This window comes from Watersipora subatra, chromosome 3 (genome assembly GCF_963576615.1).
Source record: "Watersipora subatra chromosome 3, tzWatSuba1.1, whole genome shotgun sequence".
NCBI classification, from domain to species: domain Eukaryota; kingdom Metazoa; phylum Bryozoa; class Gymnolaemata; order Cheilostomatida; family Watersiporidae; genus Watersipora; species Watersipora subatra.
The window spans coordinates 74,410,064-74,432,215 of record NC_088710.1 but is presented as its reverse complement, the minus strand read 5'-3'; the positions used below and the strand labels follow the sequence as shown (position 1 = coordinate 74,432,215).

Here is a 22,152-nt window from a genome sequence, read left to right as displayed (position 1 = left end):
CGCATAGGCTCTGCTTAGCTTGCTCATAAAATGGTTGTTACACCGCAGTCATACAAATTTTAGCCAAGGTTTCATTGTCAAGAATACCAATAGGTCACCCAAATAGTAATACTGTATAAAAGTTGTAAAATAATAAATATGATCAATCTTTATTGTGGTAAGCAATAGCCATATTTTACAATGTTTTCTACGGAGTACCACAACAAGTAAACTAAATTGCAAAATACAAACCAAAAACAAAAAAATAATGAGTAAGCTAATGAACATAATAATGCTGAGATTAAAAGCGTAACTGTGTAAAAAATAAGATACGGGAGTATTGTAAATTCTGTTTAAAAAATAAGTTGTGCTTTAGTAATACAGTTTTGTTGTAGAACATTACTTTTTATGGTATGCTTTAAATTGTCATAAAAAAACAACAAAAAGCAATTAGATTTTAATGTCCTTTTCTTTGCTAAGATGAGAATAATATATCACTAGTTTCAAAAATGACGCAACCTCTAGTTTAACATATTGGAAGATACGGTACTGATGTTTTGATGTGTGACAGTGTTTTGTGCTTCGAATCATATTGCTATATTTAACTTAATAAATGCATCATTTGGTAACAAAATGAAATGAAGATGTAAATGAATACAAGCTGTTTTTATTGCCGACTGTAGAGCACAATGGTTCACAGCATACTGCTGTTGTGTCTATTTCTGTGTATTTTTTATGGTGAAGAGTTTAAATTTTTGATAAAAACTTAAAAAGAGTAACTCTGTAGTTTATATCTAATAATGGCATTCTCCAAAAGCACTGTCATTTATCGATCTATTATTTAGACTAGACTTCAAGCGTTGTCGATATTGAAAATTATTAGTATTTAAGTGTTGTTCTGTTGCAGTTTGTTATGTTTGTTGTCGAAATTATTTTTAACTGTGTATAGTTCTCTTTTCTATTGGTATGTCTTCAACATGTCTAGGCTGTTAAACAGTTAATGAAACATGGCAGGATATTGTAGCTTATTTGTTGGCATACAATTGCTCTTTTTTGAAACTTCTGAACACTTGCTCACTACATTCTTGACTTTTGTCCATATAGTTTTGATGCCTTAAAGTTAATACTTTTTAATTGTGGCGTGATTTACCAATTCCTCAAATATGAATTGAATTAGTTATTGAGACAATATTTTTAATAGGAATGTTTTTTCCCATCAGCTGACATTAAACGATAACTGTTTTAAAGAGCAAAATACTGTGTGGTCACCAATTAGCATTCAGATGTTGTGTTTCAGTGTAGAAAAGAACCTTAAATTTGATGTTTGTGGGATGCCTAATAATACCGAAAGAGAACTGAACTCTTCTTCGACCTGTTTTCAATTGGGAAGTTTTAATGCCCATAATCACTTGAGAATTGTTGAACTGTGTCTCTGGTTTAGGCCTACATGTAAATATAATTTTTTAATACAGCTCTTTGAGTAACCATTTTTGTAAAAGTTTGGTGGGGTGGAAGTTCAAAAGCTTATACTAGCATACTAGTTGTAAAAAGAGAATAAATAGTTTATTGCCACTCTCACCTGATCAAGTTGATCACTATACTATCACTTTCTAGAGTCCTTGCACCATTATGCCGGATAAAGATGAAGAAGAAGCGTTAAAAAAGAAATTTCAACAACTGCAGCAACAACAACATCAAAAGCTTCAACAGAGAAAATTAAAAAAGAAAAGTCAAGAAAAAATCAAGCATGATACAGAATCTAACATATCGATGGGTAAAGAAGCTCCTGCTGACCCTGCAAAAACTCCTGCATTTGGAGTCAACGATGAATTAGATTTGAAGGTTACTGCAGCCTGTATTTTCTATACGGTTGGACCACATGCAATTCATATTTAACACTGAAAAATTGCAACAAAACTATTGTGATTGTTACACCATTGTTTTTATTTGAGGCTAAATTAACTTTCTTAAATCCGGTAATCTAATCAGTTTTGGTTAATCACATGAAAGTAAAACTTTAAATGTTTTGGCTCGTTAGTTTGGTGTATTTAGTGTATTCTTACCATTTCATATATTTAGAATTATTCAAAACTTATTGTGTATTGTATGCAATTTATTGCACCGTATAAAGACCATTTGAAGAGATTCGACGTGAAAACAATTACAGCTCTCAGGAGTTATCACACTGCTGAATCATCTTTGCTAGAAGTTTTAACTGTGACATGTTATGCCATGATGTTACTGTATCAACAAAGACTAACTTTATTATCATAGGTTGATGAACCACTTCCAAAATCTTCAACATACCTGTCAGCGGAGTTGGTCGAACACCTTAATGAACAAATACGGGTAAAGTTGTTCTAGATTCTCTTTTCGTGTCTATAAGTACCTATTTTTGTTTGATTGTATAGAGATTAATTGTGCCTTTTACATCTTTTTTACCTTTATCTACATTTACAGGAATTGAAAGATGAAAATGGCAGGTTATTTAAGCTGTTGGGAGAAAGGGATTATGAGATACGTACACTGAAAAAAAAGCGAGAAGAAGACAAAATAGCGTTAACAGGTTTGTGAGCACTAGTGTTCAAATCTTAAATGTCTCTTCTATTATTCTGTCATTTTCTTTACCAACGTTGTAGACTGCTGCAATGGCTGATTAACAGGTTAACTCTACTTTGTCAGGCTGTTATTAGAAATATTTACTTAAATGATGGACTTTGATGCTATTATTGCACTTCATTGTCATTTGTCTAGGCTCATCGGGCCTGTCAGCCGACACTGCTGCCTCTAAAATAGTTGAGCTCTCGAAAAGAGTTAGAGATTTAAATGCAACTTTAGAAACAAAGAAAACAGAAACTAAACAGCTGTTTGGACGGTGCAGACATCTAGAAAATGAGGTAACTGCAATTTTCTCTTCTACACATTTTTATCACATACTCAATTCTTTATCACACAACAAGTTTGGTTTTCCATAAATCACATGCAAGTTTGAGTTTGTCTGAAATATTAATTATTATAATATATTTGAAGCTGGCAAAGGTTTCATCTAGTGACTCACATCAAGTCAGTTCAGTTCGTCTTGATGACGATGTGTCACCAAGAAGCAGAGTTGTCTTGGATGCTGAGAACAAAGGCCTAACTGAGAAGCTTAAAATGGCTGAGCAAAGAAATGCGGAGTATCGAAACCAGCTTCAAGGTTTAAGAAATGACCTGAAAATGGCACAGAAGGTATGAGCTGTTGGCACAGAAGGTATGAGCTGTATGACACAGAAGGTATGAGCCGTATGGCACAGAAGGTATAAGCTGTAAGGCACATAAGGTATAAGCTGTATGACACAGAAGGTATGAGCTGTATGACACATAAGGTATGAGCTGTATGACACAGAAGGTATGAGCTGTATGACACAGAAGGTATGAGCTGTATGACACAAAAGGTATAAGCTGTATGACACAGAAGGTATGAGCTGTATGACACAGAAGGTATGAGCTGTATGACACAGAAGTTATGAGCTGTATGACACAGAAGGTATGAGCTGTATGACACAGAAGGTATGAGCTGTATGACACAGAAGGTATGAGCTTTATGACACAGAAGGTATGAGCTGTATGACACAGAAGGTATGAGCCGTATGGCACAGAAGGTATAAGCTGTATGGCACATAAGGTATAAGCTGTATGACACAGAAGGTATGAGCTGTATGACACATAAGGTATGAGCTGTATGACACAGAAGGTATGAGCTGTATGACACAGAAGGTATGAGCTGTATGACACAAAAGGTATAAGCTGTATGACACAGAAGGTATGAGCTGTATGACACAGAAGGTATGAGCTGTATGACACAGAAGTTATTAGCTGTATGACACAGAAGGTATGAGCTGTATGACACAGAAGGTATGAGCTGTATGACACAGAAGGTATGAGCTTTATGACACAGAAGGTATGAGCTGTATGACACATAAGGTGTGAGCCGTATGGCACAGAAGGTATGAGCTGTATGGTACAGAAGGTATGAGCTGTATGACACAGAAGGTATGAGCTGTATGACACAGAAGGTATGAGCTGTATGACACAGAAGGTATGAGCTGTGTGGTACAGAAGGTATGAGCTGTATGACACAGAAGGTATGAGCTGTATGACACAGAAGGTATGAGCTATTGGCGATAGGGTTACTGCTGAATCCAGATGCTGTCTCAGGTCTTATTTATTTTTATATTTCTGCATCCAGCTAAAATAGGATTACAAAAGGACATGATTTGTCCTTCCAATACTGCAGGTAATCAGCAATGAGGTTGGAGAGGGAATTAACTTCCATGATTTACTCAACACCAACAGTAACTGGAGAGGAAGAGCTCAGCAGATATTGGGACTTCAAAAAAAAGTAAGTTTTGTTTTGATTAAGTCCTTTGCATTTTTAGCATTGCACTATAAATGATGAGCAGTTGATGCTATTTCATCATCAATATGTACTTCTATCTGTTTTATTGCCTCCGTGTTCTCTTTCATATCCAAGTATATCTGGAAATCTTCCATTTTTATGTTTCAAACTTTACTGATGAACTCTCAGGCACATATAGTTTCAAGACCTATTTCGTGTATCTTTACAACATATCAGTAACTTGTACTGTATTCATTGTCAACATATACAGCGTATTTGCTTTTTATCTTTATATTTTCTCTAATTCGCATCTCTTCTGTATTTCCGTATGTAATCTCTGTACTCAGTATTTTTATTGTATTCCTAATCAGGTGGGAGAAATGAAAGCCCAGTTGGAATTACAAACTCCTCAGCAGACATCCCGTAGCAATAGTGACCATTTTGGTGACAAAGATCTGGAGGCCGAGTTCATGGGTGCCAAACAATCAAAGGGAGCTGACATGAAACACCGAGAAGTGCTTAGAAAACTTGAAAAAGAAAAAAAAGAACAACAAGAGGTAAAAACTTGGTGTGAAAAGTTGTTAGCTTTTGATGTTACTTCTTTTAAATGTACTAACTGTTTCATAAGATCATTGCTCGCGAAATAATCTTGATTTCCCTTGTTGATTTGTTTATGTGTTGATGTTTCAGAAAGCTTCTAGTGAATTGAAAGCTTTGGAGTCTGACTACTCTAGTTTAAAGCAAAAGCTAGATGCTAGCAAAGCTAGAAATAAGGTCTTATCCAATGAAAATCAATCATTGAAAGCTGAGGTACAAAAGTTGATTGCTAAGGGCATCCATGACGATGAGTTGATTTCAGCGCTCATCGTAAGTCTTATTTTATTTTAAGACCTTTTATAATAGTCTGCTATAGCCATTACTAACTAGTTGCACCTACTCAAAGACTAGTTGTATCTACTCAAAGACTAGTTTTACCTACTCAAAGACTAGTTTTACCTACTCAAAGACTAGTTTTACCTACTCAAAGACTAGTTGTACCTACTCAAAAACTAGTTGTACCTACTCAAAGACTAGTTGTATCTACTCAGACTAGTTATACCTACTCAAAGACTAGTTGTACCTACTCAAAGACTAGTTGTATCTACTCAAAGACTAGTTATACCTACTCAAAGACTAGTTATACCTACTCAAAGACTAGTTGTACCTACTCAAAGACCAGTTGTACCTACTCAAAGACTAGTTGTACCTACTCAAAGACCAGTTGTACCTACTCAAAGACTAGTTATACCTACTCAAAGACTAGTTGTACCTACTCAAAGACCAGTTGTACCTACTCAAAGACTAGTTGTACCTACTCAAAGACTAGTTGTACCTACTCAAAGACTAGTTGTACCTACTCAAAGACTAGTTAAATCTTTTTGAGAATTAGACAATCAGTTTGTATGTCCACTGTAAATTGTGCTTAATGCTAGAAGATTAATTATTAGTAGCTTGAAGCTGACTAACATCATCAATTCCCTCAATCTTAGTTGCCATTACCTTTTATGTTACTTAGAGGACTTTGATAGTAGCTGCTTTTTTCTGATCGATCCTGTATATTACAGCCGACTCGTGTTAACTTCAGACCATAAATAGTAATAGCTCTATATATAAGTAATGTAAGTCGCTTTCTTATTGCTAGTAGACCATGTGTATTAGCTACACTTCCTTATAAACGAAGTACAATGTTTTCACTTTATTTATTGGCCAAGTATCACAGTTCCACTTAATATATTAATTAAACATGGTCATTGACAGGCACAGCAGGCACACTTGAAGACTGTGGTAGAGCAGCTGACAGAACTGCAAAAACAGCAAAAGACATCAGAGCAGGATCAAATGACTGCTGCCACTGCAAGGAATCAGCAAGAAAGTAATGTCATACAGCAGCTCAAGAGCATTGTGTCTGAAAAGGAGGGTAAAGTGAAGTTGCTAGAGCAAGAGTTACTGCAGCTCAAACAGGCGGTGGGTTTCTGCATCTCCACTCTTCTCTATCGCTTCTACTACCACTCTTCTCTATTACTTCTACTACCACTCTTCTCTATCGCTTCTACTACCACTCTTCTCTATCACTTCTACTACCTCTCTTCTCTATCACTTCTACTACCACTCTTCTCTATTACTTCTACTACCACTCTTCTCTATCGCTTCTACTACCACTCTTCTCTATCACTTCTACTACCACTCTTCTCTATTACTTCTACTACCACTCTTCTCTATCACTTCTACTACCACTCTTCTCTATTACTTCTACTACCACTCTTCTCTATCACTTCTACGCTCACTCTTCTCTATCGCTTCTACTACCACTCTTCTCTATCACTTCTACTACCTCTCTTCTCTATCACTTCTACTACCACTCTTCTCTATTACTTCTACTACCACTCTTCTCTATCGCTTCTACTACCACTCTTCTCTATCACTTCTACTACCACTCTTCTCTATTACTTCTACTACCACTCTTCTCTATCACTTCTACTACCACTCTTCTCTATTACTTCTACTACCACTCTTCTCTATCACTTCTACGCTCACTCTTCTCTATCACTTCTACTACCACTCTTCTCTATCACTTCTACTACCACTCTTCTCTATTACATCTACTTTTTTCTGTCATTTCTGCTCTTCACTTCACATTGCTTGTAGTTGTTAGTTCTAGTCATGCTGCCTAATGCATAATGCATACCTACCTCATAATGCATACCTACTTCTGACTGACTACACAAGACACCTAATGCATACCTACTCCTGACTGACTACACCAGCACCAGACACATAATGCATACCTACTATTGACTGACTACACCAGACACATAATGCATACTTACTCTGACTGACTACACCAGACACATAATGCATACCTACTCTTGACTGACTACATCCGACACATATCGCACACATACTCCTGACTGACTACACCAGACACATACAGCTGCACACCGACTATTGACTGACTACACCAGAAACATAGTACACACCTACTACTGACTGATCACACTGAACTCAATATGCGGATGAAGTCGACGGCAAGCAATAGTTTACTAAAGCAAATGTATACAGAGCTCTCAAATTTAACAATTGTTAAATATTTCAGGCTCATCTGCTACCTTCGATTTGTTGATACAATTAACAGGTAATAAATCCATTTTCATTATTTGTGAGTAACAAAACACAAAGTTTAAAGCACTTTTCTATTACCACATTACTATTTTATACGCGCCAAACAAGCGCATGGCAAAACACACATGGTGACAGTTTTATGTCAAGTAGTACATGGTGGTAGCTTCATGGCAAGTATAACTGAATAATAGCAACAGCATTGGCACTTTTCCTGAAGGTTTCAGTAACTACAACAAAGTTTCTTTTTTTGCAGGTTATTCTTTTGTAATCTTTAAATTTGTTCCTTTTCCTTTGAGTGATAGTAGTTTAATTTTCTGTAGAAAATTCAAGAATCACAGATGAACAGTGTCGGGGCTCTTTTTGAACGACCAAATTCCAGTCATATGGAAACAAACCAACAAAATAAATCTGACAATGGGATATTCCCTAACTATGATGATGATGAGGATGATGATAAAGCAACATTGCAACCTTCGCCTCCTCCCACAGGCAGCCCCAGGCATTCAAGTAGAACAGCCTCACGTCGTTCTGTCAAAGGTTGCAATCTACGTTGATATAATTGACCAAATCACTTCTTATTTATTATTTTGATGATTTTAACAAAAGTTCAAAATTATATTATTAAGTATTGCTAATTTTAGCTCTGTTGCAGCATTTAGTAGCAATTTTGAGTTGTCTGCTCACGATCAGGCTTGGATTTTATGTGTTGCATTACATACGGTATATCTTTGGAGACTATAAATTAAGATTATTCACAACAATAAGCTTTCTGGCCACAAGTACATATGCAGTAATTTATGTGAAACTTTTCTAATGATTGACTACTTTCCAGTCATCTACGAGTTGCTATTGAAACATGACATGGCCAGTGATAAGAGGCAACTCTCAGAGGCAAACCTTTTTTGACCTTGAACTAACATTTCACTTGCTAAGAATATTGCTATTCAATTGGAAACATCTGCAAGGTGATCTTTTATTTTGATTTGTTATAACTGAGACATGGTGTAACTCCAGTATTCTGCTAGTCATACATGTTTCTGATAAGGCTCATCTTGGCGGCAGCACTAAGTTGTTCTGGCTGCCGTAGGTACTCCCACATATAATGGAACTATGAATGTGAGGCCAAAGTCCTCAGATGGTCGTGTATCCGCTTCTCATCATTCGAGACCTTCATCAAAAAAAAACTCGCGTCCCTCTACATCCAGGTCAGTGCAGTTGACTCGTTATTTTTAGCAAATAAATCAGCTGAGAATTTGACTGGTCAACCTTGGCTTCTATCTTATCATGACTAGTGCGAGAGGACAGGGCAAGCCTTCCAACCAGCAGGAGCTTGAGACGCAGTGCCAGGAATACAAGAGTCTTGCGCAAGCTGCCCAAGTTGAGAGAGATAAGCTGATGGAACTTGTGAAAGTACTACAGAAACGGTATGAATGGCTTATATGTAGCTGATGATGGTGCATAATGTAGGTAGCGAATGGCATTAGCGAGTGGCGTCAGCGAGTTGCAGCAGCAACTGGCAACAGCGACTGGCAACAGCGATTGGCGGCAGCGACTGGTGGCGGCGACTAGCGGCAGCGAGTAGAGCAAAGTCAAACACATGCCATTGTGGTTTATTAGGTCATGTTACTAGGGATGGTTTATCACTTGATCAATTAGAATGTGAACTAAGATTAGTGCTATATTCGTTTTTACCCATTTTGTTAGGACTGCATTGGAACTAATGCTTATAGATTATCATGTTGGTGTAAAACATGTGCATTAGTATTGATGCTGGTGTGAATTCTCATGGTTACAGTGTAGATGAGAGCAATGAACAGAGCCTCGTTTACCAAAATGATATGAAGGCTCACAAACAAAATGCTGTCAAGTTGGAAAAACTCATTGGAAGGATGAAATTAGAGCATAACAAGGCTTCTGCTGGTACTTACCTTATATGTACCCTACAACACTAATATTATACCTAGCATCACCTTATATGTACCCTACAACACTAATATTATACCTAGCAACACCTAATATGTACCCTACAACACTAATATTCATACTTGGCAACACCTAATATGTATCCTACAACACCTATATTCATACCTAGCAACACCTAATATCGTGTACCCTACAACACTAATATTCATACCTAGCAACACCTAATATGTATCCTACAACACCTATATTCATACCTAGCAGCACCTAATATATACCCTACAACACTAATATTCATACCTAGCAACACCTGTGTGTATTACAGTATGTATTACTGTGTGTATTACATATATTTCATTGTCTAAAAATTGGGATAAGACATTCTTGAGAATATGTGGACTTTGACATGGAAGTGATGAATCACGAGTACAAACTCCATCAATATTCAATACAGCGTTCAATGTGTGAGGTTACAAAGACCACATTCGGCTCTATCTTATTGTTTGTAATTGCAGTCTGATCCTGTCTGAGCGACGTAACGTAATAGAAATATGTAGCTTATCTTTACAAGAGTCACCACTTGACTTATCACCGGCTTGTAAGTGTGACTGGACTTTGATGTGAGCCATTCAAAACTACTGACAACCTGACATAATGTATGTGTCTATTGACATCAAGAGTGACCCACTGCCCTCGTGGGTGACTCAACGCCCTCGTGGGTGACTCAACGCCCTCAGCTCTTCCCCCTCAACACACGAGTCTGGTCTGTTTTTTCACCAATAAAGCTTCGTATTCGAACGTCGTAGTCATTTCAGCGAACATGAGAGATTATCAGCTCATGAAGCTTGTACATTCATCAGTTGTAAAGCTATTAATTGAGCTCAAGGTGTGGCAGCTTCTAGCCAGCTTTATAGTCATTTAGAAATCATAATAAAGTATTTGTACGGCCAAAGACACTGGTATGTGTATGCCATGCTATTAATAATACCCTCTAGATTCTCTTCTGTGTGACTGTAGGAGGGCCAAAGACACTGGTGTTTGTATGCCATGCTATTAATAATACTCGCTAGATTCTCTCCTGTGTGACTGTAGGAGGGCCAAAGACACTAGTGTTTGTATGCCATGCTATTAATAATACCCACTAGATTCTCTTCTGTGTGACTGTAGGAGGGCCAAAGACACTGGTGTTTGTATGCCATGCTATTAATAATACTCGCTAGATTCTCTCCTGTGTGACTGTAGGAGGGCCAAAGACACTGGTGTTTGTATGCCATGCTATTAATAATACTCGCTAGATTCTCTTCTGTGTGACTGTAGGAGGGCCAAAGAAGCGAGAGAAATCTAGCGTGTCATTTGGAAGTATGTCAGATATAAGAGCGAGCCTGTCCATTGATAAAAACTCAGGCCTTGAGGCAGAGCTTGCACTACAGAGGGATGAAAATGAGGCGTTAAAAGCAGCACTCGAGAGCACACTGAAGGCAAAACAAGAGGACTTGAAACTGTACAATGATATGGTAGAGCAGACTAAATTAGTCTTTCTACAGGGTCTAAGGCACATAAGGGCCAGCGCTACCTGATTTTCATATTTCCAGTCTTATCTAGAACATTACTGTCCATGTAGTTTTATATACTTAATTAATTGCTTTTTATTTGAAAACCTTTTTGCCCAAATATATGCTTATATATTTCTTTATGACTGTATATATGTGTTCCGTAATTGCTGCATATGTAGTAGATACGAGAAGCTCTAGTAAATTAGTTACCACAGAATATTTTTCGTCGGCCACAGCAAACTGGGCTGTCTTCAGCACAAACATGATTGCGTAACTCGGTCAGTCTTGATCATTTATCTTCTCACAACCACTCATGCTCACCTGTATACACCTGCCTAAGTACAAACAGCATGATTGAGGTTTGAGCTGCCTAGACTGTCTCTCAAATACCAACCATTTACAAACTATTTCTTCTACTGCTGTTTTATTTTGCTGCTAACTGCAGAATGGTCAGTAATTCGTACTATCAAACTTTTTCATCAGTCTTGGTTACTCGTGCTTTAGCAACTCGTGAATGTCCAAACTTTCCAAAAGTTAGGATGTACCTGATACTCAGCTCTAAATATGTTCTTGGCAGGACTATTTGTTATACACCTGTGCTTAAGCAATTTTGAAAGTTTTACTTAGCACAGGTAATGGAAGCCAAAGATAAATAGGTTATTTTGCCTGTAAATGCACATAACTGTACTTCTTTACCGTTTGGCCTTGAAAAATTGAATGGTATGTTTTGAAAATTAGTACAAGCATTCACAAATCTAAGAGTAGTTCAGAACATCAGATTTGATCAGTTTCTGCTTTGCCAAAGCATACATACATAAGTGAAAATTTTTAATGATTGTTTATAACGATTGTAGGTCTAAAAATAGCATAGTAAATGTATCGAAACAAATTACTGTTTAGAATTGCTAATTTCTCATTCTGGTAACTTGGCTGAGACATATACACTACATGACACATACCAATGATATACAGCCCCCACGTGAGGGGCTGTATATCATTGCATATACTAAACTCGGTATATTTGAACTACTGTCGCGAACGTGCACACGTATACTGTACTACAAATTTATGTTTCGGAGTTGTCGTATTCTGTAATTTCAACGTAACCGCTTACGCACGGTCCTATTCTATACGTCGCAATTTCTAAGTTGAACTTTGATCACTTGCAGATTGCATTTCGATGACATCACGGTTCAAAGTCCGGACAATCAAACCTAACCTCTTTAATGAGAACGAGACGTCACGTTATCGCCACGAAAAGTCTTGCCGTAGGAATTTTGTAGTGTTGCTACTTCCTTTCACGTGATCGTTGTGTTGAAAGTACTAAAGAAGAGTTCTGTCTGCATTGGATCATTCTTCGCAGAAAAAACATCGCACAAGGTAAGATACTCACAAGTATTGCTGTTATGAATTTTTTTATTACATTTGGATGAGTGTTGATTGTGTAGTTGTGAAGAATGCTTCAATCGTTTAGGCGCCTGTCCAACTCTAGCATGGAGGAGGAAAAGTCATCGATATTGTCCACACTGTTGTAATTAGCCAAGTTAACAATTGGTTTATTAGGAAGTCGTAGCCAACAATGAACTGGTATAGTTTGAAGTGTTGATTAATTTGCTTATATTTGATTATTCAATGTATATCCTTCCATCATAGATTGGTTACTGATTATAGGACTATCTGGTTTTAGCAAACTATTTTTTTGAAATATTTGCCATGATGGTCTATAGCAAGTTTATTGTTTTAGCAGGTGGTTGTATGTATCGCAAGGAACAGCGACTAAGACAAGAAATGGAAGACCAGAAACAGGCTATCACTCGAGTGTCTAACTATCCAGTTGTTAAGGATGCTTGGAGCAAAGTATCAGAGGTGTATCAGCGTGGTAAAGACGGAAGCCGCATACTACGCTTTTGTGGGGGAATGGTCGAAGGAAGTGCCTCTTTGGCTTATCGCGTGTCCCAACCAGTAATTGAAAGATTACCAGGTTTGTCATTGCAAAAAATATTGGTTTGATAGATCAAACAGTTAAACATGACGATATTTATGCGCAATATTTCAGTATGTTAAAATATTACTGCTTACATTTGTCACTATGTATCATTCATAAGTATACTAAATAATCACCTTTGAACTGATTTCATATTTATTTCAACATATATATAGAGACTAAGGATGTTCCATGTGTAACGTTTTTGTTTCTGTTGTAGTTGAGAAAGTTAATGACATTGCCGTGTCTAAGCTTGAAGTTTTTGAAGAGAATTACCCAGTGATTGCTAAACCCACTGAAGAAGTGGTGAGTGTATTTTTACATTGGCTCATTCATGCGTATGTTTAGAAGTTTTTGTTTCAAATTCGGTTGCGATTGGCAGTGGTTTTTGAATACAGAAACACAATTAGAAAGCCAGTTTATGCCTATAGTTGGCATCATCAGCATGCTCTGATTCGTCAGCATTTATTGACATGTCATATATTCTCGCATAAAAGCCAAGTTTAATGCTAAAATAGTTACTAAACTAAGGGGTGGACTTATACATGCATAACTCTGATTGCACTCGAATGAAATGACATTATGCTAACTTAATACGAACTTAATTCCAGCAACTACAAATCGAACCATTTTAAGCATGCGACTGGTAGCCTGTTACTTACATTATGTTTTGTACCATGCCAACGGGTCGCATTTGTAGAAAGGCTAGTGAAAGTTCCTTAAAAAGAAACTGGCACATGTTCTTTTTTCTGTCCATCTTTTTTGTACATTAGTACTAAAAAGGCTTGGTTTGGTTGATAATAGTACGTTATGACAGCAATATGTGTGCGATTGATTGGTCATACACGTGATCACTTGCATTTTTATGATCATCACATACGACTGGACATGCAGTTTATTTGCATTAATAGTAGTGCTCGTACAGTTGAAAAATTCTAACTGTTTTTAATAAAGTGAAGCAACAACAATGGTTATCATTAACATTAATTTTTTTCTGCAACCTTCCAATGCGATAGGTACGTACAGCGTGTTACTATTTGTAGGGTCAGCTTATATACAAATTTCTAAATTTACCGTTTTAGGGTTGTTTTATCTAGAGTCGGTTTATGCGAGGATAGACAGTAAATGTTTCACTATAATTAGTTGAAACATGTAAATCTCATCAGTATAATTCTTCCTTTTCTGACTAAATTACAAACTTGACTATTTTGTTTGCACTTTAAATGTACCTTTAACATTAGCTTAAATGTTTTTGTCTTCGCAAATATTCACAAGGTGTTTCATTAATACCCTTTTCGTGTACAAGCCATTTATATGCGTAAATATTATGTAGGGAATATTTTATCACAATCGGAGCCGTTGTGAACACGTTTTTAAAATCGAGCTAATTAATGGCAAAGCAAATGATCAGCCGTAGATACCAAATAAACCGACATTTCTTCTTTTAGAGAATACTTTGGTTTGTAACTACTTATTAAGATGGTCTCATGACAGGAAGGCTTGATTGCTGTTATAATTATATGATGTTATTGTAATAACAGGGGAGTTAACCTTGCAAATAATATTTTAGGTACAAACTTTCTTAAGTATCCCAGCCAAATTTTTTTCTAACCAGATAGTAAACAACTACAAATTACTAGGTCCGTTACAAGCAGTGTCTTTGGTAAAGTGCTTTCTGCCGTTTAAGTCAACTTGCCCCTAATAACTGGATTTTGTACCTGTAAGATAGGGCCGTTTGGACTAGGATACAAAGTTCAGAATGTTGCTGAGTGACTCATAGGGGAGTCTGTTGTTTACATCACCGGTTAATCTGTCATATGATGCAATAGTCTGAAATGTTATCACAAGTATGCAATGTCAGCCATTGATTTCCTGTGTACTGTATAGGTGGATGCAGTCAAGACCTACTCTACCAACAAGTTAGATGAGGTCCGAACATACAGCGCAGGCAAAATCAACAAGCTGGCTGGAGTTACCGGAGCCAACTATATGCTAGGCTATGCTGAAACTGCCGTGGAGAAGTTCTTACCAGAGGTTGAGTCAGCGGATTCGTCCTCTCAGTCTGACCTTGTGGTAAGATAATCCTTGTCAAGACCCCCTCATAGAGATTTTCTTTTAATGGGTGTGGCACTTTGTGGCACATTAGTGGGTGTTTTTTGTGTCATCAAGAATGCGTATCATGCTTTGTTATTTATTCTTTGCTGTCATTAATGTTGATGCAGCCATGCTGACTTGGTAGGGTAGTTTCTACTGCAGGACTTGGTTGCTAGAGACACTAAGATAGTATATACGGTAATTCATTGTTATAGGTGGAAGAGCCCGAGGATGCTGTTGGCAGAGTTGTGACGCTGGGTGACAAGGTAAAACGTCGTGCCTATCAACACGCTATGGCAAGAGTTGGTGCTCTACAACGTCGCAGTGAGGAAGCGGTGTCCAAGCTAGTGCACACAGTTGACCTGGTAAGTCTTATTTGTAACTGTGTTTATTTGTGAGCTCGGAGATCGTCTACTCGCTTACCAATAATAAAGCTTATTGTCCATTTTTCCTCGCAACATTGAAATGATCCGAGTTGAAAAATCGACTGAGTAGATTCCATTTAAGGTCATCTATAATTTTGATTTTAAGGAATCAATTTTGAAGCTGTTGTGATTATTCTATTTTTATATATAAACAAACTATTGGTACACCGTAAGTTTAATAAAATTTGAATTTGTAGTTGTCTTCTCATTTGAATAAAGTAGTTGAGGGCATTACTCTCTCAACTCTCTCGCTGCTGGAGTGTCACAACTTCAAAAAAGCTTTGTCATATAGCTGCTTTTTACAGTTGCTGGTAAATATTAACTGGAATTAATCTATTTTAAGTTTTTATTTTTTTATTTATTTCTACCATTATAAGTTCTACAGAAACCTCTCTACACTACACTCTCGGAATTTATTTATATGTATTACGATAGTGTAGTCTAGAATATGTCCCTGTAGAACTTATGATGGTTGAAATTGAGGGCTTGGTTGGAATTACTAATACATAGATATATTGCTTGTTAAATTGTGTAAAGATCATGTCTTTGTAATTGGAATGGAATGAATCATGGCATGGTAAGTTTTATGACGATCATATCTAATTCACAGATTGACTTTGCTAAGAAGAGTCTGGATGGTAACACATTGTACGAGGAGGCTAAGGAGCGACTGGGCACTGTATATGATGACATTGTGAGCAGAGAGGAACAAGAACCTCTGCCTCCTACCGCAGTAAGTCATTTTCTATCATGGTGAGAGAGTAGCTAATCATTGTGGTTGGTGGCTAGTCGTAGTTGGTGGCTGGTCGTAGTTGGTAGCTGGTCGTAGTTGGTAGCTAGCTGTAGTTGGTGGCTGGTCGTACTTGGTGACTAGTTGTAGTTGGTAGCTAGCTGTAGTTAGTGGCTGGTCGTACTTGGTGACTAGTCGTAGCTGGTCGTAGTTGGTAGCTGGTAGCTGGTCGTAGTTGGTGGCTGGTCTTAGTTAGTAGCTGATCGTAGTTAATAGCTGGTCGTAGTTGGTAGCATTTGTGTTAATATACCAGCAGAAATTGACCCAGTATCAAATATCTATTACATACCAGAAACTACAACGCTGCTGTACTACAGTAACTGGTGACTGTTTGTTAAATTACACTCTTGTCCTGAAATTGATGGTATAATTGTGCTGTTTGTTTCAGCCAATTGAGAGAAGAGTGGTTTCAGTTGCTCGGTCCATGTCTGTACGTATTCGCACAACACTCGGCACTATGTCCCAACTGGCTATTGCACTTCCTTCCAACACTAGAGCTTCTATTGCCGAGGCCTACAAGGCTGCCACAGCCCTCCTCCATAGCGTTACAAACATGAATGAGATCACCGACTCCAACTTAATTTTGAATTTAAGAGCAAACCTAGACAATCTCCGAGCTCGTCTTGTGGACATTGGTGCTGACCTCTATGACAATGCCCAAAGTATAATATACTGGTCACCTCTTGGACGAGTTGTAAGTTGGTTACCTTAAATCCTTCCTGCCAACAATTTGCATGTCGCGTAATCTGTGTTCCTTGGTCCGTGTCACTAGCCCATCTAACAATAGTAATATGCTTACTCTTCGTGTTGCAGTTGGGTACAACTGGCCTCAAGCCTATTGAAGACTTTGAAATGTCCACAAGGCTTTCACAGACTCTTGATGAAACGGATGCCGACAGCGGGGAAGATGTCGGCAGCACTGCTGCTGCTGTAAGTGGAGAGGAAGAAAGTGAGAGTGAGGACGATGACTAAGTGCACTCTAATATGCATTTGTCGTATTATTACAGGACTTGATATGAACATTTCACACCGTTTCTTGCGGTAATGCAGCTTGTTATTTCTTTGTTTAAATAAAATACATCTTTTTTTATTTTGCCTGTGAGTTCAGCACTTTTAATGCTTCTTAAATAAATGTTTCCGATTTAATAACTTTGAAATTGTCTCATGATGAAGTCGGGTGCTAACTGGGTGTGTCCGCTCTTAGTAGTTCTCCAGTCTAAGATTGCGTAAGAATGTACATACATGTCCATACATACACAAATGTACATAAACGTACATGCTTGTACCAACATGTGCATATTTGTACATACTTGTACATGCATGTACATGCATATGGTACGTACCTTGATGCTACTATTTTATGATTGAAATGTGGTGGCTGAAATAGAGAATAATCCTTCGATCACCTCTGGCAAAAACTATTGTCTATCATCTCTTGGTTGGCAATATCAGAGAATCCTTCTGCTCTCTAGTCTCTTGGAGTATCACATTCTTCTCCTCAGCAACTGAAATAAATTCAAAACTAGTTTTAAGTGAGTGCATTCTGCTACCACTCAAAGTAATTCTACATGTATGTTCTGTGTATGAACATAGATCACCAAAGGGTGGTTGAGTTGTGACTCTGTAGTATACAGAGACATATGTGGTATTGCGTAGTACTTCCATTATGTAGCTCTTTAGCAGAGAAGGCAGTAATTACATAGAGCTTGGAAAGAGACTGCTTAACAATAAGCAAAACATTTCTGCTGGTAGCTCAAAAGCATTATGAGCCACCCTGACCAGCCAAAATCAACTATTACAGAGATTGATAGAATGAGCTATCCTTTTATGTGATTGTTTTGGCAAAGAAATGACCTTTCACGCAATTTGTTGATAGCGGACAGCACCAGTGCTGAGTCTCTCATAGATCTCACAGGCCAAAGTCCTCTGAGTCTACACTCTTCTGTATCATCAGTACGCACTCGCTGACTTGCGTTAGCTTTTTCAACATCAATGGGAATGCTCATATTGTCTCTAAATTGCATATTTTTAAAATCTATGAATAGGATTAGCGAATTGAAGCGAGTGTCGACCAAGTACAAACCATCCTGCTATTATTTATAAAATTAATGACAAGGTGCAGGGCAGTCGAGGATGGAGACACGACAGATAGACAGATCACCATACTCGTACATCGCGTATTTATTCTCAACTGTCTATAGTCATCACAGGGATTGTCTGTAATTGTGTTAACATAGGATTAGAAATAGCGCACGAGCTCTAGAAGCTTCATATCTTAAACAATAGAAGGAGAAAACATCCGAGTACAATGTAGGGAATGGATAAGACTCAGTGATCACTAGATATTTCGCACATGATATATTTTACTATGAGATTAGCATATTTGCTCCTGGTCAACTCCTCTAGTCTGGTACAAGTTTCAATATTTCACCTGCTGACAAGAAATGGCCGTTGAGTTGTTATCCTTATAATCATAAAGCTAATCGTACATGTAGAAGGTGAACAGCCACGCTGTAAGCTGAAAGTATAAGGAATTACTTCTATGGTCTTAAGTTTGCTCTAACGAGTCAGCCAATACAAGGATGAACTATCATCTGCACTCCAGCAGTCTCATGTACAGTAAGGCTTCTGAATCTTCGTATCTTCCACTAAGAAACTAGTTAGTACTAGACAAGGTTTTTAGATTGACACATTTACCCTAAAGGAAAAATCAATCCTCCTTTTCGGGTTGTTTTTTTGTATCGTAAGGTGTCCACGTCTCTGACTAGCAGGCTTCTACCTTCTCTCTCCGCAACTCTTTCATCTATCCAAAACAATATGAGAACTTCTACAGCTATCAGTCTGTCTGCCTGGTTTACTGAATACAATTTGTGACCCTAAACATAACTAGTAAATGCTCACATTTAGGGACTACTTGCCTAGAGTATTCCAGTGGTTTACATGAAGGAAACGGGCCAATTGAGTAAACCATTTTCAGATGGCATGGAGAGTTGAGCCACAGGCAGCCTGGTCAGTGTAATTACTTGTTCTCTTTTATCTGATTGGCTCACTGGGGTGTTCATATGACGCTTGACTGACTGTTAACCTTTCATAAGTTGTAACACTGTTGTAGCCAATGTGGGCTATGCGCATAGTTGAAGGGTTAACATAATACCCTTTTTACAAAGGTAACCTAGTAGATTAATCCTAAGGCTACAAATTGAGATATATAAGAGCAGTACTGGAACGGAGCAAGACAGGCGACTTCTCTACTAGGTGCATGAAAACCTTCTCTGAGCGCAGCTGCCCTATCAGCAAAGACCTCTACCTCACCTAGCTGAATCCTTTCTGCTTGACTACCAACTACCATGGTACGACTTACTATTACACTATTTCTAGCTTTTATTTTGGTTTTGTTTGTATGATGAGACAAACATACTAGGCATGGTACCATGCTTGATATCATGCCTGGCACCATGCATACCGTGTTTGGCAACCACGATAGCCAAACATGGTACCTGCATACTTCATTTTACATGCACATATTTTTCAAAATAATTGATATAGATTTAAACATCTGGACACAAGGTAGAGAGTGACAGAATTGTAGAGCTTATCCATCAGTGGAGCTCTCTTGTATCACTATTAGCTGAGCATCTGATGATAGGAATGTCTAAACTTGCTACAAAAATTATGGCAGCTGGCAAGTTTGGCATCAGCTCAGTTTAGACATTCCATTCCTGTCAAATACCTCATGTTGACTTGTGTTTGTAGAGGGAGTGCATAAGCGTACACATTGGCCAGGCTGGCGTGCAAATGGGCAATGCATGCTGGGAGCTCTACTGTATGGAGCATGGAATACAGCCAGATGGTTGCATGCCTTCCGATGAAACTCATGGAAATGAAACCGATTCATTTAACACTTTCTTTAGCGAAACAGAATCGGGCAAGCACGTACCTCGAGCTATCTACGTTGACCTTGAGCCGACAGTAGTGGGTATGTGTTAAACTAACAAACAATTATATGAGTTGATAGTAGGAACACATGCTAGACTACCAAGCAGTTCTATAGGCCAACAGATGTGGGTATACACTAATATATGCATATATATTAGTGTATATATTAGTGTATATATATGACACTAGTCAGTAGTGAACAACTCAGATAATGAAGGTGTCCAGTATAGGAAAGCACATCTAAATAGGCAAAAAGTCTACACTTTAATGGTTTGTGGGAACAAAGACTAAATGGAACATGGGCTACTGGGTATTCTTGCAAGTTTCATAGTTTTATGTAAGATAAATTAAGTCATATTTAATTTTAGATGAAATTCGCACTGGAAAGTACCGGCAGCTGTTTCACCCAGAACAAATGATCACTGGTAAAGAGGATGCTGCCAACAACTACGCAAGAGGTCATTATACTGTAGGGAAGGAGCACGTCGACAATGTCATGGATCGGATCAGGAGACTCTCTGATCACTGTAGCGGTCTCCAAGGCTTTCTCATCTTCCATTCATTCGGTGGCGGAACTGGCTCCGGCTTCACATCACTGTTGATGGAGCGTCTCAGCGTAGACTACGGTAAGAAGTCAAAACTTGAGTTTTCCGTTTATCCTGCACCTCAAATATCGACAGCCGTGGTAGAGCCATATAATTCAATCCTTACAACCCACACCACTCTCGAGCACTCAGACTGCGCTTTCATGGTTGACAATGAAGCAATCTATGATATTTGCCGAAGGAACCTCGACATAGGTCGACCCAGCTACCACAATCTGAACAGGCTTATTGCGCAGGTCGTTTCCTCGATAACTGCTTCACTTCGATTCGATGGAGCGCTCAATGTTGATTTGAATGAGTTTCAGACCAACCTCGTACCATATCCGAGAATTCATTTTCCTCTGGCTACATATGCTCCCATCATCTCATCTGAAAAAGCTTTTCACGAGCAGCTATCTGTGTCAGAGATAACTGCATCCTGTTTTGAGCCTCAGAGTCAAATGGTCAAGTGTGACCCTCGAATTGGGAAGTATATGGCCTGTTGTCTGCTCTTCCGAGGCGATGTTGTTCCTAAAGACGTGAACGCTGCCATCTCCACTATCAAGACCAAGAGGAGCATACAATTTGTAGACTGGTGCCCTACTGGCTTCAAGGTCGGCATTAATTACCAGCCACCAACAGTAGTACCAAGTGGAGACCTTGCCAAGGTACAAAGAGCTGTTTGCATGCTGAGCAACACAACTGCCATTGCTGAGGCATGGAGTCGTCTAGACCATAAGTTTGATCTGATGTATGCAAAACGAGCTTTCGTGCACTGGTATGTGGGAGAAGGGATGGAGGAAGGAGAGTTCTCGGAGGCGCGAGAAGATTTGGCCGCACTCGAGAAGGATTATGAAGAGGTTGGAGCAGACTCAGTGCTTGAAGATGATGATGAGGGAGACGAATACTAACATAATTAGACATTGTATCACACCCTTTGATTTTTGTCTTCTAGTTTGAAGTGTGACCTCACACTGCTTTCTTCTGCTGTTCATGTCTTGTGCCTATTTAAATTACTATTTCTATGAAGTAATTTATTACACGCCTGTTATTTTATCTCAAAAACTTATTTTGCAACGCAGAAATTATTCTTTAATAAACATTGCAACAGTAAACTAACTTTTTGAAAAATTATGCCTGTCAATATTAATGCTGACAAGCTTGCGTAATAGAGCAATTCTAGCACACAGCAAACTATATCATCATGAATAGAAATATTCTCTGGTCCTAAGCAAAATAACTCATAATAGTAAAGCTAATTTTTTGGCAAGTTTCGAATTGCGAACTGAAATACAATTGCTACCACTAGATTTTCTATTAAAATATAGAACTAAATAAAAAGTTTTTAGG

The 22,152-nt window shown here is 38.1% G+C and overlaps 3 protein-coding genes across 4 annotated transcripts; all 3 read left to right on the top strand.

Moving 5' to 3' along the window:
- Positions 1–1,608: 1,608 nt before the first annotated feature.
- Positions 1,609–11,138, top strand: LOC137391059 (coiled-coil domain-containing protein 13-like). The gene is made up of 14 exons (XM_068077404.1): positions 1,609–1,821; positions 2,254–2,328; positions 2,440–2,545; positions 2,734–2,876; positions 3,010–3,207; positions 4,256–4,360; positions 4,729–4,914; positions 5,048–5,224; positions 6,155–6,361; positions 7,837–8,053; positions 8,604–8,721; positions 8,809–8,940; positions 9,312–9,436; positions 10,754–11,138. Exons 1-14 carry the CDS (start codon positions 1,609–1,611, stop codon positions 11,011–11,013), a joined length of 2,262 nt encoding a protein of 753 aa, XP_067933505.1. The 3' UTR covers positions 11,014–11,138.
- Positions 11,139–12,293: 1,155 nt separating this feature from the next.
- On the top strand, positions 12,294–17,432 carry LOC137390135 (perilipin-2-like). 2 transcript variants are annotated; one of them, XM_068076404.1, is made up of 8 exons: positions 12,294–12,369; positions 12,734–12,970; positions 13,194–13,279; positions 14,861–15,046; positions 15,283–15,432; positions 16,103–16,225; positions 16,671–16,976; positions 17,096–17,432. In XM_068076404.1, the coding sequence occupies exons 2-8, from the start codon at positions 12,745–12,747 to the stop codon at positions 17,252–17,254; spliced, it is 1,236 nt and encodes a 411-aa protein (XP_067932505.1). In that variant the 5' UTR covers positions 12,294–12,369; positions 12,734–12,744; the 3' UTR covers positions 17,255–17,432. The 2 variants fall into 2 exon arrangements, with proteins under 2 accessions (XP_067932505.1, XP_067932506.1); XM_068076405.1 differs by having other exon boundaries at positions 12,297–12,369; positions 12,737–12,970.
- Positions 17,433–19,505: 2,073 nt separating this feature from the next.
- Positions 19,506–21,917, top strand: LOC137391872 (tubulin alpha-1C chain-like). The gene is made up of 3 exons (XM_068078419.1): positions 19,506–19,632; positions 20,036–20,258; positions 20,587–21,917. The coding sequence occupies exons 1-3, from the start codon at positions 19,630–19,632 to the stop codon at positions 21,711–21,713; spliced, it is 1,353 nt and encodes a 450-aa protein (XP_067934520.1). The 5' UTR covers positions 19,506–19,629; the 3' UTR covers positions 21,714–21,917.
- Positions 21,918–22,152: the final 235 nt, after the last annotated feature.

What these genes read in the sequence shown, in the direction of transcription:
- LOC137390135 (XM_068076404.1), top strand. Translation starts at nt 12,745, where the DNA reads ATGTATCGCAAGGAACAGCGACTAAGACAAGAAATGGAAGACCAGAAA. An exon ending in CTAAACCCACTGAAGAAGTG is followed by an intron (nt 13,280 to 14,860) that starts GTGAGTGTATTT and finishes TGTACTGTATAG; the next exon opens with GTGGATGCAGTCAAGACCTA. An exon ending in AACCTCTGCCTCCTACCGCA is followed by an intron (nt 16,226 to 16,670) that starts GTAAGTCATTTT and finishes TGTTTGTTTCAG; the next exon opens with CCAATTGAGAGAAGAGTGGT.
- LOC137391059 (XM_068077404.1), top strand. Translation starts at nt 1,609, where the DNA reads ATGCCGGATAAAGATGAAGAAGAAGCGTTAAAAAAGAAATTTCAACAA. An exon ending in CTCACGTCGTTCTGTCAAAG is followed by an intron (nt 8,054 to 8,603) that starts GTTGCAATCTAC and finishes TGGCTGCCGTAG; the next exon opens with GTACTCCCACATATAATGGA. An exon ending in TCGCGTCCCTCTACATCCAG is followed by an intron (nt 8,722 to 8,808) that starts GTCAGTGCAGTT and finishes TATCATGACTAG; the next exon opens with TGCGAGAGGACAGGGCAAGC.
- LOC137391872 (XM_068078419.1), top strand. An exon ending in CCTTGAGCCGACAGTAGTGG is followed by an intron (nt 20,259 to 20,586) that starts GTATGTGTTAAA and finishes ATTTAATTTTAG; the next exon opens with ATGAAATTCGCACTGGAAAG.